The sequence below is a fragment of the Sebastes fasciatus genome, chromosome 2 (genome assembly GCF_043250625.1).
Source record: "Sebastes fasciatus isolate fSebFas1 chromosome 2, fSebFas1.pri, whole genome shotgun sequence".
NCBI lineage: Eukaryota > Metazoa > Chordata > Actinopteri > Perciformes > Sebastidae > Sebastes > Sebastes fasciatus.
Genome location: NC_133796.1, coordinates 42,446,142 through 42,463,921, shown reverse-complemented (window position 1 = coordinate 42,463,921; position 17,780 = coordinate 42,446,142). Strand labels below are relative to the sequence as shown.

Genomic DNA, 17,780 nt, shown 5'->3' with positions numbered 1-17,780 from the left:
TTAATCTGTTGATTATTTTCTCAATTAATTGATTAGTTGTTGGTCCCAAAGCGCAAGATGACGTCCTCAAATGTCTTCTTTTGTCAACAACTCAGATATTCAGTTTACCGTCATATAGGAGTAAAGAAACCAGAAAATATTCATATTTAAGAAGCTGCAATCAGAGAGTTTAGACTTTTTTTTTCTTAAAAAATTATTCAAACGGATTAATCCTTTATCAAATATAGTTGGCGATTAATTTAATTGTTGACAACAAATTGATTAATCTCAGCTCTAGTTTACAAATATGAAATGGTCTATATGTTTTCTGTCCCTTTAATGATAATTCTGACTGATTTAAATGTATCTGTGTGGACCTAAAAAGCCATAAAAAACATTTTGAAGCTAAATTTCAAAATAAGAGCACCAACTGCCGCTTTAATCTTGCAAATATAAACAGCAGCAGCCAATGTTGAAGTTCTCCTTCTTGTGTTTTTCCTGCTTTAGAGCAGCAGGCATGCTTATTTTTATTATACAGAAGTACAAGGTGCATATTGCAAAACATATAGTTTATCTGTAGTAATGCTCTAAAGCTATAGTTCACTTGCTAGCTTATTGTGGAGCTTTGGATCATATCCATAGTCCACTAAATGGACACTTCAATCACATGATAACAAGTGGTTGTACTGTATATGGGAAGGGAGCTGTATATGGCCACCTGGTGTCATTTGAAATTTGGTACTAACTAGGTCACGTGATGACACCTGAAGAAGTCCCTGAAGTAGGCCATGGTATACGGTCAAAAGCTCCAGAAAAGTTTACAATATTGATCACATATACAGTATATGTCTCCAAGGTCTGGAGTTTAGGTCGAATTTGAGTTAAATCAGTCTCTCTTGTTTCCTGCTTACAAACCTCTCTGTGTTTTATTTTTGGTTGTGTGACTTCTGGGTTTTCAGTTTTTAATTTGTTTCTATCCAGCCTCCGTATGCAGAGATCGTCGATGAGTGCACGAAATACATCTGCGTCAACAACCAGCTCATCCTGTTCAACAAATCCCAGAGCTGCCCCTTTACCTCTGACCCGCCAAACTGCGGCCTGCTCGGCTTTGCCATTCTCATCAACGGAGACAAGTGCTGCCCGAAGTGGGACTGTCCATGTGAGGAAAACAGACACACACATTACATTATGCCACATGCTCTTGTTTTTACATTTCTCCAGACCAGTGATGTTTCCCTCAGATGTGACGGATTATTGTTTTTAGCTGCTTTCATTGTCGCCTCTCTTGTGTGTTCCAGGTCGCTGCTCTATGTTTCCGGATCTGAATGTGATCACATTTGATGGGAACAGCGTTGCCATCTACAAGGCCGCCTCATACATAATAACCCAGCTGCCCAATGAGACCGTCAGTGTCCTGGTTCAGGAGTGTCCTGCCGATTCAGAGTCATCAGTAAGTCAATATCACACTTAGCAGGTTCCCTTAGAGCGATTTGAATGTAAGTCACTGATTTGATTAGTCATTGATTTTGACCTGATTTTATTTCCAAAGCTCCTCTGGAATTTCACCAACCTGTGTCTGGTGGCACTCAACATCACACACAACTCCAACCACATCATCATCAACAGGCTGCAGAGGAGGGTGAGAAGCAACCACATTTGTACCTTGTGTGTATTAACTGTCACATCAGCAGATTAAAGCACAAAATGGACTTCTAACTAATAAAATCTATCTGATAACATGCACTTTTTGTCTTCAGCTCTATGTCAACTCACGGTATGCCAAACCTCGATTCAAAAAGTTTGGCTTTGAGATCTACGACACAGGCAATATGTACCTGATCCGCAGCCCAGCTGGTCTCAAGCTGCAGTGGTACCACAGCACCGGCATGATGGTGATCGACACTGACAGCTCCAGCAACAAGCTTCACACAATGGGCCTCTGTGGTAAGTAGGGATGCTAATTTTGAATTTTTTTCCTGACCAATAGCCGACCCTCATTACCGACAAGATTAGTGCATTGCATACAGAGGTGCTGTGGTTGTCGTGCCTAACAAGCCGCCCAGCTGCAACGATAAACCTATGCACAAACAGGTTAACCTCTTAAACCCTCGGGTGCTGGAAGGTGTGGTTCGCCTAGACAGACATACCCCAAATAAATCTGTAATAGCTCCACAACTAGCAGGTGTATATTCATGATCTTGGTCTCTATGGATAGGTAAGACCTCAGAGAATTCATCCTCAGTGCCAGTAACATTGTGACTGTTACTATGCCTGAGTTGATTGTGATGAACCAAAGGAAACATTTACACTTTTATCCTCGCCTAAAATGTGTTCTAGATTAGACAGTGGATAACACCATTATAGGAATGATGCCATGCACAGAGATGCCACTGAATTCATTCAGTAACTCCTTGAATACAACTGAGCCAAAGCAGATATAAATAACACAAAGCACATAGATTCTACAAAGGTTTTAGTTAGGATATGACCAGGAGGACTCTCCATTAGGCCACTTGGTTACCCAAAGTGTGCCAAATGGGTTTTCTACCTTGAAAGGGAATCTGGCTCTAAATTCTACTGATATCCACTACAGGAGGCTATGTGCACACAATGGAACCTTTGGCCGTGACATTTACCCTGTGCATCATCACATTCTACCATTGTGCACAGTATAAAATCAATAAAAAACAACTAAACTGTAGAATTTTGACTCCAAATGGAGTAGTTTTATTATAATAATGAAATATGATCAAGGAAAACTTAGCTAATAACAAATAAGATCAATAACAATGTAAATAAGAGAACAAAAAAGAATCCAAAGTCAAGTATGTACATTCAATATAAAAACAGTCAAAAATATTATAAAGTAAAAAAACATTTTCATGGCGTTGAATTTGTAACTGAAATATTGAAATCATTACCAAACAAACATTGTTTGGACAAAATACACTTGGAGTGTTGTTTTAGTAGCGTTGAGGCCTTTTCCTGCCTCAGCCTCCCGACTGCGGCCGGAGGGAACAGGGGAGACACCGGCACCCGGTCGTAGACGATAACGTTTCTCGCTGCACAAGACACGGGAAACCTCTGTTGGTCTGGAGGAGCTGCAGCAGTTATTTCTGCACAAACGTCCACTGTACATTCACTAGATATTCTCAGAGCTAAACTAACTCTTCTGCAGTGTGGAGTGTGCGCGCATGCACGTGAGGTGGAGCGAGCTGAGTGAAAGCAAGCAGGCAGGCAGCGGAGCAGAGTACAACAGAGACTCCGGCCTGGAGACCAAAGCTACGGTCTCCCCGCGTCCTCAGACCGCAGCCAACACTGTTTTGCAAGACGGGCTTCATAGATAGAGCTTTGCGGTTTTGATGCTTCCGTGTAGTTTGTGTTGCAGTCTGAGTCTGAACAGCGTAGCCACACGCGAGCGCACATGGGACACCGACCCAGGTGATTTATATGTGTAAGAGGTTACAAACAGTCCCTTTAAGTGACCGCTCCTCTGAGTTTTGCTCAGCTTTTTATTTAATTTTTAATATTTATTTTAACCGTTTAACTGATAGCATTAATGGGTTAATATTTTGATTGCTGATTAACGGTTCATTATTAACATCCCTAGTGGTATTATTAGTCCTGCAATCGTACTCCACACACAATTTTCATTGTATTAGCTTCTCTGTGAAACACCTGTCTTGCTTGTATACTGTGTTTGCATCGCACACAGTTTCATCTCACTAGAATGATCACAAAGAAACAAATCACTAAAAATGCAACAGTTGCACAACCACTTTTTTCTATCGCGTGATGTTACTGTCAATTATTTGTAAATGTTGTCATTTATATGAAAGATGTTTCCTCTTTAAGATGGAGAAAGGGTAGAATTGTATTTATGAAGCCAGACAAATAATAACTTGTGCAGATTGGTTTGTGATTGATTCTAAAAGATCAGCGAGAACTAGAATATGGACACCAGGAAGCACCAAAGTCTTGCACCATGTGGCCGGATGACACTGGCAGCTTAACTGGGTTGACCTTCACTAATCTTAAACAGTTACAGTAACTACATCCGTCAGCAAGATCCAGTTGTCACATTCAGGGATTAAATGTAGTGTTTTTGTGAACCACCTCAGGTTTCTGTGATGGAGACCCAACAAACGACCTGACTTTGGCCAACGGTACCACACTGGGCGAAAGCGAGGATCCGGCTATTTTCATCGACAGCTGGCAGGTCCCCAACACCACCAGCTACATCAGCCACAGCCGCCGCCGCGAGCTCAACTGCTCCACCAGCGACTGCTCCGGCTGCCTGCTCATGCTGCAGAACGACGCCTTCTCCCCCTGCCACGCCTTCGTACGTTAACCCATCTGTGAACTCATTTCCAGGTTCCTCTCCTTACACAGGAGCCAGTAGATCAGCAGTTTCCTCGCCTGGCTCTGAACTTAACGTTTCATGTTCTGCCATTATTGCTCTCTCACTTCTTTTCAGTAAAAGGCATGTTTGACAAATAAGTCCAAATGACTATTATAGCGTTATATAGTAATATTAAGCAGGAGCTTTATTTGAGTGTTTCTTTGTTTCCAGGTCCCGCCGAGCACCTTCTGTGAGGTTTGGGTACGAGATTCCGAGTATGTCAACAACCAGTGTGTGGCGCTGGCTGCCTACGTGGCTTCTTGCCACAAATTCAACATCTGCATTGAGTGGAGGAGTTCAGATTACTGCCGTAAGATTTCTGCCTCTTGTTAAAATATTGAACATTTCTTTGAGCTGGAGGGAAACTCTTCAGTGTACAGAGCTTTAACATACTGTGACTCTACACTGCAGTTACAAGATCTGGTTCAATATCTCTGACACTCCTGTTAGTTTTGTTGCTGTTGGGACAGACCATGCACATGTTATCATTGTTATAAAGTGCTCCAGGGATGACGTATTTTTGTAGGCCAACTAGGATGTTAGCATCGCCCTGGTTCCCTCAACAAAAAGCCAATGGGATTGTTACGTTGGGTTTTATTGGGATTATTGCTGAAAATCAGCTCTGTGGCAAACACACATTTATGATACTGACATGTTTATTTCAGCAAGATAATCTTCACTAATGAACGCCACTTTATGATTTTTGAAGAGTAAATGCAATCGCCAGAAGTACAAAGCTAACGTTAGGCTATAAATGATACACCACGGTCACATGAGCGCAAGTTTACACAACGAGGCTGTAAAGGAGGACGAGTCGGCGTGATGACGTTTAGTAGTCTCATTTAGCCACTTGATAGCAACCGCCTTTTTTAAGACACATAAAGACTTAAAAATTCACTAGTGTGATATTTATTGACGTATTTTATATCGTAGAACAAAACCCATTGACTTCCAGACGAGGGAACCAGAAGTGCTAAAATGCTAACTCATTTACGGGTTTTAGGACTCATTCCTGTAGCTCTCTATTGGTCCATTGAGTTTGGTGACATCAGCCAACTTGAAACTGAGCAGAAGTTGAAGCAGCCACAATAACTGACCTAACTGTGTGGTTGTGTAGTTATTGAAATATAACACAAAATACTTGATGCAATGATGGTGTGCATTGATAAGTTAATTTTCTAGACTCCATTCAGCACAATCCAGAACTATTCATTCCACCATTATCTTTTAAATTAAAGTGTAAAGTAAAGTGATGTGTTTGAGGCGCTGACATGTTTGTGTCTCTTCCTGCAGCCTTCGTGTGTCCCGACACTCTTCGGTATCAGGCCTGTCTGCCGGCATGTACGTCTCAGTCCTGCCCCAACCACGACTTCGACTCGGACCCGGACCAGTGTTCAGGCCTGACTGAGGGCTGCGTGTGCACCGAGGGAACACTCCTGCACCGGCCGTACTCCGCACTCTGCATCTCACCTGACAAGTGTGGTAAGATGAAAGTTTAAAGTCTACTATACAACAGAGCAGGAGGTCTCCAACTGAAGGCCACGACAATAGATATTGATGACATGAGATTGTTTAGGGCAGGGGTTCCCAAATGTTTACATGACAAGGCCCTGCAAATAGCATTAGCTTATGGCCAGGGCCCCCCTTTTGCAAGATGTCTTTAAAAAGCCAGTTACAATACTACGGCAGAAAATCCGTACTTAATGCTTGCCGCCTCATACTTGCGAGTTTTACTTGGCCTTCGGAGTTTTTGCAACTGTGTTTTTGTCAGCTGGGGTGTTGCTCTGCTCGTCAGGTCTTTTCCTTTAGAGTCAGTTTTGTGAGTTAGCGATAGCTAGATGCTAGCATGTAAGCTAGCTATAAGAGCATAGCAGCTTAGTGGCAGGCGCTGACTGTTTCAGGTCAGCACTGCCAGCTGATGAGCTGATGAATGATGTTTTGACTGGCAGGAAATTAGAAAGATGGGCATGGCAAATGACATTTCCATATCTTATATAATATAAAAAAATATATTTTCTAATAATACACATAATAATGCTAATACTACTACTACTAATAATAATAATAATTAAATTGTATTTAAAAAAAATAAAAAATGATATATTTATATATATATATAGCATTTTCCCTCATCTGCCCTCCAATTTGCTGTGGCCCCCCTGGCGTCCCCAAACTGGGCCCCCACTTTGAAAATCACTGGTGTAAGGAACCTGAAAAATACATACCTTAATTATAATTTCTTTAATATTTTGGATCCATGCTTCTTTTAATCACAAAAATACTTTGAGAAGATTCTTGAAACTACAAAACCACAAACTAGCATTGCAGAATAAAAAACTTATTTTGAAATTGTACAATAACTGTTGATAATAACACATCCTTAGTGCTCAAAGTCTGTTTCAGTACCGTCAGCTCATTATCACGGCTTTGTGTGTGCATGTTGTGTGTCTGCAGCCTGCACTGACAGCTCCGGCGTTCCTCGTGCACACGGCGAGGTGTGGAAAGCATCGAAAGATGCCTGCTGCATGTACCGCTGCGACAACGACTCCATCATTCCCGTGGAGTACAACTGCTCCAACATGGTGGTGCCGACATGCCGTCGAGCAGGGGAGGTGGTCATCAGCCTGGCCGACGACACCAGCTGCTGCCCGCAGAAAGCCTGCGGTGAGGCCACAAGGGTTCCTGAGCTTTAGTTTAAAATCTCCCAGAGAACAGCATAAAACCTGAGGCTCATTACATGTCTTTTTTTTATTTTGAGCAGTGTGTAACCAGAGCCTGTGTGACCTGCTCCCTCCTGAGTGTAAATACGGCGAGAAGCTGGTGTCGTACTACCGACAAGACTCCTGCTGTCCAGACTACGTGTGTGGTGAGTTTCTTCTCTGATCACTAGAGTGATGGCTTCTCTTTATTGTACTAGGGATACACTGTGTTGAAATGTTTACCTTCACCATCTTTAGCAACTGATACCAACACTAGGGCTGGGCAATATGACAATATATATAATCAAAAGGATATAAAAAAATGTCTATATGTTTCTATCGCGATACAGGCTAGGCCTATATTCATTTATTTTTTCTCTATATTTTCACTTAAAACTGTTATGTTCATTTTGTTCTCAAGTTTTTAAATTGAGAAAATACTTGGTACTTTTTATTTGTCATGTATTAAATTCACACAGGAGTATAAAAAAATAGGCTTTACCATGTGGTTATTTCATATAGACTATTTCGTTATTGAATTACCAGAAAACATGCTATATCGTGATATATATCGTTATCGAAATATGAAATTACCTATATTGTGATAGAAGATTTTGGCTCTCTCGCCCAGCCCTAACCAACACAGATACTTTATGTCTTTTTGTAGAGTTAATTAGTGACTACTTGTGTAATATCTTAAATACATATGCTTCATTATCAAAATGCCTACCAGCACCTCTGAAGCTACTAATAATGCATTATATCTCATGTGTTTAAAATGTACAAAAATGAAAAGTTGTAGTTTTATGGGAGGTTATATACTTTGTTATTTCTTGGCAGAGAGCAGTAACTCTCTGAAGTCTCTACTGGTTGTCTCATGATGACAACAAGACTCCAGGAAGTCACCGTGTCTGGCCAAGAAATAGTTCGGCCCCTTAATATTACCCCCTTAAAACCACAACTTGTTGTTTTTACACTTTATCTTAAAGGGACTATTTGTAACTTTTTAAGCGTATAAATGTAGCGGGTCGCCACACATGCGCGCTCGCATATGCGCATTCGCGTGTAGCCACTGCCTCTCCTCCTCTGCCTGCCTGCCTTCACTCAGACAGAGCGCGCGTTCTCAGCTCGCTCCACCTCTAGACGTGAACGCGCGCTCACTCCACACTGCAGAAGAGTTAGTTTAGCTCTGAGAATATCTAGTGAATGTACAGTGGACGTTTGTGCAGAAATAAATGCTGCAGCTCCTCCAGACCAACAGAGGTTTCCCGTGTCTTGTGAAGTGACGGGGCTCCTCAGCGAGTAACGTTACCGTCTCGTTACCGACCGGGTGCCGGTGTCTCCCTGCTCTCTCCGGCTGCGGGCGGAGAGAGCAGAGAGACACGCTGCAGAGCTCCGCTGCATCAGCCTGTGCTGATGCAGGAAAAGCCAACACTAAGATCAGATGTAAATCATGTTCATGGAGAGACCTTCGTCTGGTCAGCTAACATTACTGCCAAGCAGCTGAAATATAGAGTGATGTTGTGGTTTTAGCTGACGTGTGTCGCCTCACTGTTTTGAGCGATGCTCGTTCAGGTATATTTAGAGCGAGCAAGCGCGAGCTCGACGCTGACTTTCGTTGATTTCACGGCCACAGGTGTCGCTGTTAAGAAGCATTTCTTAAAGTTACAAATAGTCCCTTTAATGTACAATATATAACGTGTTAATTACTGAGATTAAGAGGCTTTTTTATTTATTTATTTATTTTTTACCTTTGGGCAGAGCCAGGTTAGCTGTTCCTAGGCTAGCTGCTCCTAGGCCAGCTGTTCATAGGCTAGCTGCTCCTAGGTTAGCTGTTCCTAGGCTAGCTGCTCCTAGGTTAGCTGTTCCTAGGCCAGCTGTTCCTAGGCTAGCTGTTCCTAGGCCAGCTGCTCCTAGGCTAGCTGCTCCTAGCCCGCTGTTCCTAGGCCAGCTGCTCCTAGGCTAGCTGCTCCTAGGCCAGTTGCTCCTAGGCCAGCTGTTCCTAGGCTAGCTGTTCCTAGGCATGCCATTCCTAGGCTAGTTGTTCCTAGCCCGCTGTTCCTAGGCCATCTTCTCCTATGCTAGCTGCTCCTAGGCCAGCTGCTCCTAGGCTAGCTGTTCCCTAGGCCAGCTGTTCCTAGGCTAGCTGCTCCTAGGCCAGCTGTTCCTAGGCCAGCTGCTCCTAGGCCAGCTGTTCCTAGGCCAGCTGTTCCTAGGCATGCCGTTCCTAGGCTAGCTGTTCCTAGGCCAGCTGTTCCTAGGCCAGCTGTTTGACAATAAAGCAAATAAACATATTTCCTAAAATGTGGAACTATTCCTTTAATATTTCTGTATTATAGAGTGTGATCCTGAGCTCTGTGAGTCGGACGTTCCCACCTGCAGAGAGGACCAGACTCTGATCGCCACCAGAGCCGACGGCAGCTGCTGTCTCGCTCACATTTGCAGTCAGTTCAAAAATTAACTTCCATCTTCTGTTTCACATTCAACCACCAGTTAATCATCAGCAGGTTAACTTAAGGCCATCGGTGTGATGAATGAAGTGTGTGTTTTCTGCAGTGTGTTCTTCCTGTCCGGAGACGCCTCCTCTCTGCCAGGACGGCGAGGTGCTGACGGTGGACAGCAACACCACGGACCGCTGCTGCCCCGCCTACCAATGTGGTCAGAGAACACTCTTTATATGTTTACATTTACAGGCTGGATATTTAAACATTTAAAAATAGGATTTTGAATTAGATGCATAACATAAACCAAAATTTTTTTTTTTTTTTAGGATCTTACATTTGTTTATTAAAGAATTTAGACCGAGATACTGTACATATAGTACAAGGAATTTGCCTCGGTGTTTTGGTGCATAACAATAAACATAGTCAAGAAACACAAAAAATGAAAATAAAAATATGAAAACATATTAAAAATATGTACAATATATCTGTTTTTAAATGAAAGAGCTGTACAGTTAAATGGTAAACGGACTTGCATTTATACAGTATAGCGCTTTTCTAGTCTTCTGACCACTCAAAGTGCTCTACACTACATGTCAGCATTCACCAGTGCTTGAAGTGGAAAAAAATAAGTGCTGGTACTCCCCTTATTCACATGTTGTTTTGTATATCACGATTTATTCCTATTCATTCATTATTATACCCCCGCGACAACGTAGTCGGGGTATATAGTGCTACGCGTGTCCGTCCAGTCGCGTGTCACATTTTTGTTTCCGGAGCAGAACTTGGAAACTATTTAACTTTTGAAGTTCAAATTTGGTATGATGGTTGACAGCGTGGTCTAGTTGTGCCTTTTGGGGGTTAGAAGTCCAGGGTGCCAAACATTTAAAAACTTTTGGGCTCTCTGGACTTGAGGAAGGTACGCTAATAACAAGCTACATTGTGCTCAATAGACTAATTCCATGAGTTCCAAAAGGGCAAAACCTTTGACCCTACTTTAGACGGGGTCAAGTGTTGAGCGGGGGTATGTGAGCCATGCTCACTTTTGCCTTGTTTCTTTAAGCATGTTAAACTGTGTCAGTCATAACCAGTTGTGATTTTATTGCTATACATACTTGGGCTTTGCCTCTTCTACAGTCGGCCTACTATATAATACTCCAATAATATTCCAACTGGAACATTATAGGGTTAAGGTGGTGTGTTTAGTGTTAATAGTTGAAGTGCTTTCCTGTGTTATCTGTAGCCTATAGTCGGGTATCATTCAGGTTTTAGGAGCAGTGTCCCAGTCAAGATGCTCCTACATATTATACAGCAGGATGTAGAGACACATTCTGAATATCTACAGTGAATAAAAGATAAAGGAGATATCGGGTTGGGGGGTCCTCCCCCAAGAAAATTTGAAGGTTTTTGACTTAAAACTACGCATCTTACATCATTTTGGACCATTATTATTACTAGTTAAATGATTATTTTTATTATTTATCACAGCCTTCGTCTGAACAAGTAATTCTTCTGGAAATGTTTGTCCTGTAAAATCATATTCTATAAATCAGAAGAGCAGAATCGAACCCTCCCCGTCCCTCCCTCTAATCACATTTCAAAATCCATCCACTATATTTATTATAGATATCCTGGTGTCACTGCTGTTTGTGATCGTAGGTTTTAAGTTACGTACTTATTCCACACATGTGTCAGTTGTGTCTAAACAGAGAGAGAGAGAGGAGCAGACACACACAAGCAGACAGACACAGAGACACAGAGACACAGAGACAGACAGCGCTATAGTAAACAGCAGAGGATCAGAATCGCTTGTTGACCAGCGCAGAGAAATGTGCTTCTGATGTGAACAGCCAGGCTTCAGCTCACGCGGCGACTAATAGCACAGCGCTTCCATTCCCTACATGAACCCACGCGGCGCAAATCTGCTGGCGCTGCGCCGTTATGAATCTCTCAGAGAACCTGATATGGAGAACGCAGAGGAGAGGACAGGTGTCATGCCAAAAAGTGATCATCCGCCAAAAACTGATTTCCACTCAGAGGACTGGTGCAGGTTCTTAAAGCTGTATCGGCCAGTTTATAGTCTCCAGCTGCTGTTATCTGGATCAAACAGTCATTATGTGCCTGGGCCTTGTTGATGAGACCAGCAGATATGCAGTACATGAATGGTACATTTAACAAACTATGCCATGGAGACACTGTTTTTCTTAATTACTTTAAACATACTGTATGTTTTGTATTACTGAAATTTCGTGTTGCTAAAATATATTCCTAACAATATAGAGTATACAGTAACAGATACTATTGGCCTGGCTGATTTATCTGTTATGCTCTGAGGCTTCCAGTTATGAATACATAAATAACTGGTTTTGCTTTGTGTTTGTGTGTGCAGTGTGTGAGCCCTACAGGTGTCCTCTGCTTGGATGTCCTGTTGGGATGTCGGTGGTGTCCATGTCCAGTCCGAGTCGCTGCTGTCCAAACCAAACATGCGGTACTACTAATAAAACCTCCTACAAAAAGAACAGCTTACTTTGGAATCATTATGAGAATAAGATTCACTTCCACATAAAAAAGGGTTTAAAATAGGTTTAATTTTGAAACCTGAATTTTACCACTTTTTGTAAAGCCTAAACACAGTTGAAATATGGGGATGATGACCATTCATGTTTTTTGTTTTCAGAGTGTTCATGTGAAAAGATCGCCTCCCCAAAATGTGGCCTGGTACGTCACGACTTTTAGTATTCAGTCTGTCTGTTTGGATAGCTATTGATGTATTTTATATGATGTATAGCACTCACTGGGTCAGTCAGTTTAATAAACAGTACACTGTATATTTTCTCGTTCTCTGGTTTTTGGTAGTTTAAAGGCAGAATGAGTAGGATTTGTCGGTTGCCCAACATCTCCGGCTCAACGAGGGTTAGGGTGCTCGCCAGCAGGTTAAAGTCAACCCCAGATTCACTCTTGTTTTGGAACAAGCTTTCTCCGCTTGGCGTTTTGCCTCGCTATATCTGCGTTTTTCGGCGGTGTGTTCGCCATTTTCTTAACTTCCTCTTGGATGTGGGCTTACCATCCAGCACCTGGTCGCTACAGTTTTTATAGAGGTTGACACACAGAAACGTACCGAACACAACAAAATAAGAAAATGCAGGCAGAGGGCTGCAGGGTCTCTGCAGATACATACACAACCACACACTTCTAGTGGGTCAGAAGTGATGATTGAGAGGGATTATTTTTCTATCAGTCTATACATTTCTTTTTAGGAAATTCCCACTCATTGTGCCTTTTAATGTTTCAACATTAATAGAAGGCCATCATATACCAGCTGAGAGATTTAAAACCAGTGAAGACACAAAAAATGCTTAAAAACTGAAGATACTACAAGACAATACAGCTTCAAACTGACTCCATGCATTATACGTACTGTGTGTTTTAATCACGTTTTCTATGTATTTTCTGTGTCTACTCTGTGACTCTGGTTCGGTACTGATTGTGTTGTGCAGGGAGAGGCTGCCCAGCTGGACCGGGTCTTCCTGTCAGACCCACAGAACCAGTGTGCCTGCAAAAGATACAAGTGTGGTGAGTACTGCTGGGGAGGGTTGCTAATTCAAATTCAAGTGACTTTGGCCCCGACCACACGGAGACACATTGCTAGAAACGCTGCCCGCAAAACCATGGTACGGCACGCTTGCCGTGCGCTTTTTTCTTGCGTCTTGTCTTGAGTTTTTTAGACGCGCATAAAAGTTATAATATACTCAACTTTCCAGCACCAGGCGTGGAGTCGCACCGCTTGTCAATGTCACACTTGGCCCAGACAGCCAATCAAATCAAGCAAGAGTGTGTTAAGCACACAGCCCGGCTCCGCAGGCGCATCAGCCCAGAAAAGTGAGGAAACTGTAACCTTGTGTACACTGTGACTTCTGACCTTGGCTCTGTGTGTTCAGTGCGGGAGGCGGTGTGTGTGTTCGGCGAGCGCGGCGTGTTGCGGCCGGGTCAGACTCTGGTGGAGCACCACGACGACGGCTTGTGTCACAGCAGGCAGTGCAGCCGCAGCCTCGACCCAGCGAGCGGCTTCCATCTGCTGCGCACCAGCAGCATCAACTGCTCCGCCCACTGCCAACCAGTAAGATCACCAACACACACACACGCACACGCACACGCACACGCACACACACACACACACACACACACGCGTTTCGTGTTTTCTTTTTCCTGAACCTGTTCCTTGTCTTGATCTTGAACTGATTCTTCTTCTTTTCCTCCTCCTTCCCTTTTCAATAAATATGTATGAATGTAGAAAAAGAACCACAAAAGCCAAAACCTCCCCGATACACAGGTAAAGATTTTACTATTCAACCAGCAGGTGGTGCATGATGGATTATCTTGACCTGAAATAATTAGTTAATTTATCAAATAGTTGATCGACAGATGGGCAAGTAGTTTGATAATCAATTAATCTTTAATGTAATTTTTGTAAGCAAATCCGCCACAATGTTGCTGGTTCCAACTTCTCAAATGTGAATATACACATATATAAACTGAATCTTTGATTTATACTGTTGGTCAGAGGAAATAAGACATTAGAAGTTAAATATTGATTTACGTTTGCATTATTTACTATTTCATCACATTTTATAGACCAATGATAAGTCTCGAAAATAATCAGCCAATTAATCAATACTTAAAATAACTGTTAGCTGCAGCCCTAATCTCATAATACGCAATACCCCCAGAGACTCCCGAGAGGGGGGGGAGGATGAGGGACTCAACAGGACGGACCCACTGGTAAAGGCCAGGAATGACTTACAGACACAGAGACGGCTCACCCATCACAACATTTACTGGGGAGGTATTGGATGTAAAGTATCACTGCGGAAAGATTTGTAAGAACACAACAGGGCTTAAAATACACAGGGCCAGGACCAAGTGTGGAAAAGAAGGGTCACAGGTGCAGCGCACAGCGGTAGCGCCTGGTGAGACGCAGAAGAACTCCAGGCAGGAAGAACCCCACAGAACTAAAGATCTCTTGGCACCTGTGTCACCTCAAGTCCTCAGGAGGGACCCACCCGATACCATCCCAGAGAGCCAAGCCCACCCTGCGAGAGAGCAAATCAAATGGCTTATGATGAGCAACATCAAGGTTTGGTGCCAACTAGACCAAGACCTCGACAAAGTGCTAGAAGCCACACTAACAGGAACAGCTGAGTGGAAGGTCAATTCCCTCACAACAATAACATACAACCTGGCAAGAGAGCGTTTTGGAACTGAGTATAAGAAGTTTAACATCAAAAGTGCAAAGCAGCCAAGCAGAAGAGAAAGAGAAATCCAACGCTTGAGGAAATAAATCAAGGTTCTCAACAAACGGTACAAAAGAGCCCTTGCCAATGAAAGGGAAGGCATCTGGGACCTGACGAGTCAACTCTGGGAACGTCTCTGTAGACTCTGGAGAGCAGAAAGAACGCGGAAACAGAGGAAGGAGAAGGAGAACCAAAGAGCTTAGTTCACCAAAGACCCTTTCAGGTTCACCAGAACACTACTTGGTGAAGCTAAATCCGGGAAACTGACCAGTCCCAGAGAAGATGTAAGGGTTCCTGAGGTAGACTCACAATGACACCTCCAGAAACCCAGCCCTGGATGCCAACCCAAACATTGACAGAGCTGAAACACCAGAAAGAAAGCTCAACATCGGCAAACCATCCTGGAAGGAAGTTCAAGAGGTGTTGAAAAAGGCCAGAACAGGATCTGCCCCCGGCCCAAGCGGTATACCCTACAAGGTATACAATAAATGCCCGATGCTCCTTTGAAGGCTATGGAAGCTGTTCCGGAGGATTTGGAAAAAGGGCACTATTCACAGATACAGAGAGCTTTATTTATCCCCGAAGGGCAATTCAGTTTCTGCAGTCCACCGAAACATATACACACATTCATACTGCACAATCATCATTGACAGAGGGAACACAGTAGGTGGCATATGGGGAGGTGAAGAACAATAAAAGTACAAGATTAAAAATTAAATTATTCCATCCTGCTACAAGAAAGCGGAGGGCTGTTTTGTGCCAAAGGAAGAGAACTCTTCAACCATCAGCCAATTTAGAACAATCTCACTCCTAAGTGTAGAAGGCAAAATCTTCTTTTCAGTGCTGGCTAAAAGGATGACCTCATACATGACTGAGAACGGATATATTGGCACCTCTATCCAGAAAGGTGGGATCCCAGGCGTCTCTTGATGTCTGGAACACACTGGAGTTCTCAGAGTTCTAAATTTGGCCAACACATACGGATCGATTCTTCATGTCCTCATTTATGCAGCATTAGACCACTACCACATCCCTCTGCACATCAAGGGAATGATCCCCAGCTACTTCGGCAGCATCCAGCTACGGTTCAAAACAACACAGTTCACAACTCAGTGGCAAGACCTGGAAAAGGGGATTGTTACTGGCTGCACAATCTCCCCCATCCTCTTCATCATGGGAATGAACCTCCTTATAACAGCTGCAGGGAACGAAGCTCAAGGACCAAGAAAGGAATTGGGCATTCGACAACCCCCAATAAGAGGTTTCATGGACGATCTCACTGTGAAATAAATACAGATAAATAAAGAAAGTAAAATAAATAAATAATAAGAGTTATATAAAACAAAAATAAGAATAGGATAAAAAAATAGAAATCAATTTAATACATTTAAATTTATTCAGATAATTTATTCTCTAATCATAACTATGTCACAAAATTACCAAAAATCTATTGGCCACCCAACATGTCATGTTTTACCTTGATTCATGTAGACAGAACAAATACAAAATGAGTCTACATCTGTGCCTCATACCAGCAGGAGAAACACACAAACACCCATATCTAACTATCTAACATAAGCATATTATCTTGTTTTAGTGCTGAAAAAAGTAGTTCAGAAAGAAAGTTTAGATTTTCTTTTTTCATCGTTTCACAAAACTAATCTTGACTGTTTGTGTTTCAGAATCAGATCTACGTCCCTCCGAAAGACCAGACAACGTGCTGCGGTGTTTGTAAGAATATTTCCTGCCTCTACGAACACGACAATGGGACAACAGTTCTCTATAAGGTAGGAAGTCAACTAATTATACACTGATTATATATTAAAGGGATAGTTTGGGTGTTTTGAAGTGGGGTTGTATGAGGTACCTATCCTTAGTGAGTGTCACAATTTTGATTCTAAATCGGAAATTGATTGAAATTACTGTAGCTTCCAATTTTGACCATCGAAATTAAAAGCAGGATCGGCGAATCTCCCAGTATTGGTTTTCTCTCCGCCCCACCTATTAGGTCCGATGGAAAAAAACAACAACAGCACTTCAACGGCGCATCTTACCAGTAGCCTGAAGCTTAAGACAGCATGGCGGATCTTACCGGTAGCCTGAAGCTCAAAGACGACACAGTGTATCTTACTGGTAGTCTGCAGCTCAAAGATGACACATCACATCTTACCCGTAGCCTGCAGCTCAAAGACAACATGGCTTGTCTTACCGGTAGCCTGCAGCTAAAGAGGACATGGCGGATCTTACTGGTTAACTGCAGCTTATGACAACACGGCGGATCTTACCGGTAGCCTGCAGCTCAAAGACAACACAGTGTATCTTACCAGTAGTCTGCAGCTCAAAGACGACATGACGCATCTTAACAGTAGTCTGCAGCTCAAAGACGACACAGTGTATCTTACCGGTAGTGTGCAGCTCAAAGACGACACAGTACTTCTTACCCGTAGTCTGCAGCTCAAAGACGACACAGTGTATCTTAACAGTAGTCTGCAGCTCAAAGACGTCATGACACATCTTAACAGTAGTCTGCAGCTCAAAGATGACACAGTGTATCTTACCAGTAGTCTGCAGCTCAAAGACGACACAGTGTATCTTACCAGTAGTCTGCAGCTCAAAGACGACACAGTGTATCTTAACACTAGTCTGCAGCTCAAAGACGACACAGTGTATCTTACCAGTAGTCTGCAAATCAAAGACGACACAGTGTATCTTAACAGTAGCCTGCAGCTCAGAGACGACACAGTGTATCTTAACACTAGTCTGCAGCTCAAAGACGACACAGTGTATCTTACCAGTAGTCTGCAAATCAAAGACGACACAGTGTATCTTACCAGTAGTCTGCAGCTCAAAGACGACACAGTGTATCTTACCGGTAGTCTGCAGCTTAAAGACGACAGTGTTTCTTACCACTAGTCTGCAGCTCAAAGACGACACAGTGTATCTTACTGGTAGTCTGCAGCTCAAAGAC

At 42.8% G+C, this 17,780-nt stretch overlaps 1 protein-coding gene across 1 annotated transcript in view; it reads left to right on the top strand.

The window, feature by feature from the left end:
• Positions 1-17,780, top strand: part of otog (otogelin) — a 110,738-nt gene that overhangs the window by 71,338 nt on the left and 21,620 nt on the right. Inside the window, exons 37-53 of the mRNA XM_074624045.1 lie at positions 961-1,138; positions 1,278-1,429; positions 1,529-1,618; positions 1,737-1,923; positions 4,101-4,321; positions 4,553-4,691; positions 5,675-5,863; positions 6,836-7,045; positions 7,143-7,247; positions 9,420-9,524; positions 9,637-9,738; positions 11,911-12,009; positions 12,199-12,239; positions 13,019-13,094; positions 13,460-13,638; positions 13,813-13,851; positions 16,495-16,599. Of these exons, the coding sequence (XP_074480146.1) occupies positions 961-1,138; positions 1,278-1,429; positions 1,529-1,618; positions 1,737-1,923; positions 4,101-4,321; positions 4,553-4,691; positions 5,675-5,863; positions 6,836-7,045; positions 7,143-7,247; positions 9,420-9,524; positions 9,637-9,738; positions 11,911-12,009; positions 12,199-12,239; positions 13,019-13,094; positions 13,460-13,638; positions 13,813-13,851; positions 16,495-16,599 (2,217 nt within the window). The remainder of the gene's footprint in view (positions 1-960; positions 1,139-1,277; positions 1,430-1,528; positions 1,619-1,736; positions 1,924-4,100; positions 4,322-4,552; positions 4,692-5,674; positions 5,864-6,835; positions 7,046-7,142; positions 7,248-9,419; positions 9,525-9,636; positions 9,739-11,910; positions 12,010-12,198; positions 12,240-13,018; positions 13,095-13,459; positions 13,639-13,812; positions 13,852-16,494; positions 16,600-17,780) is intronic.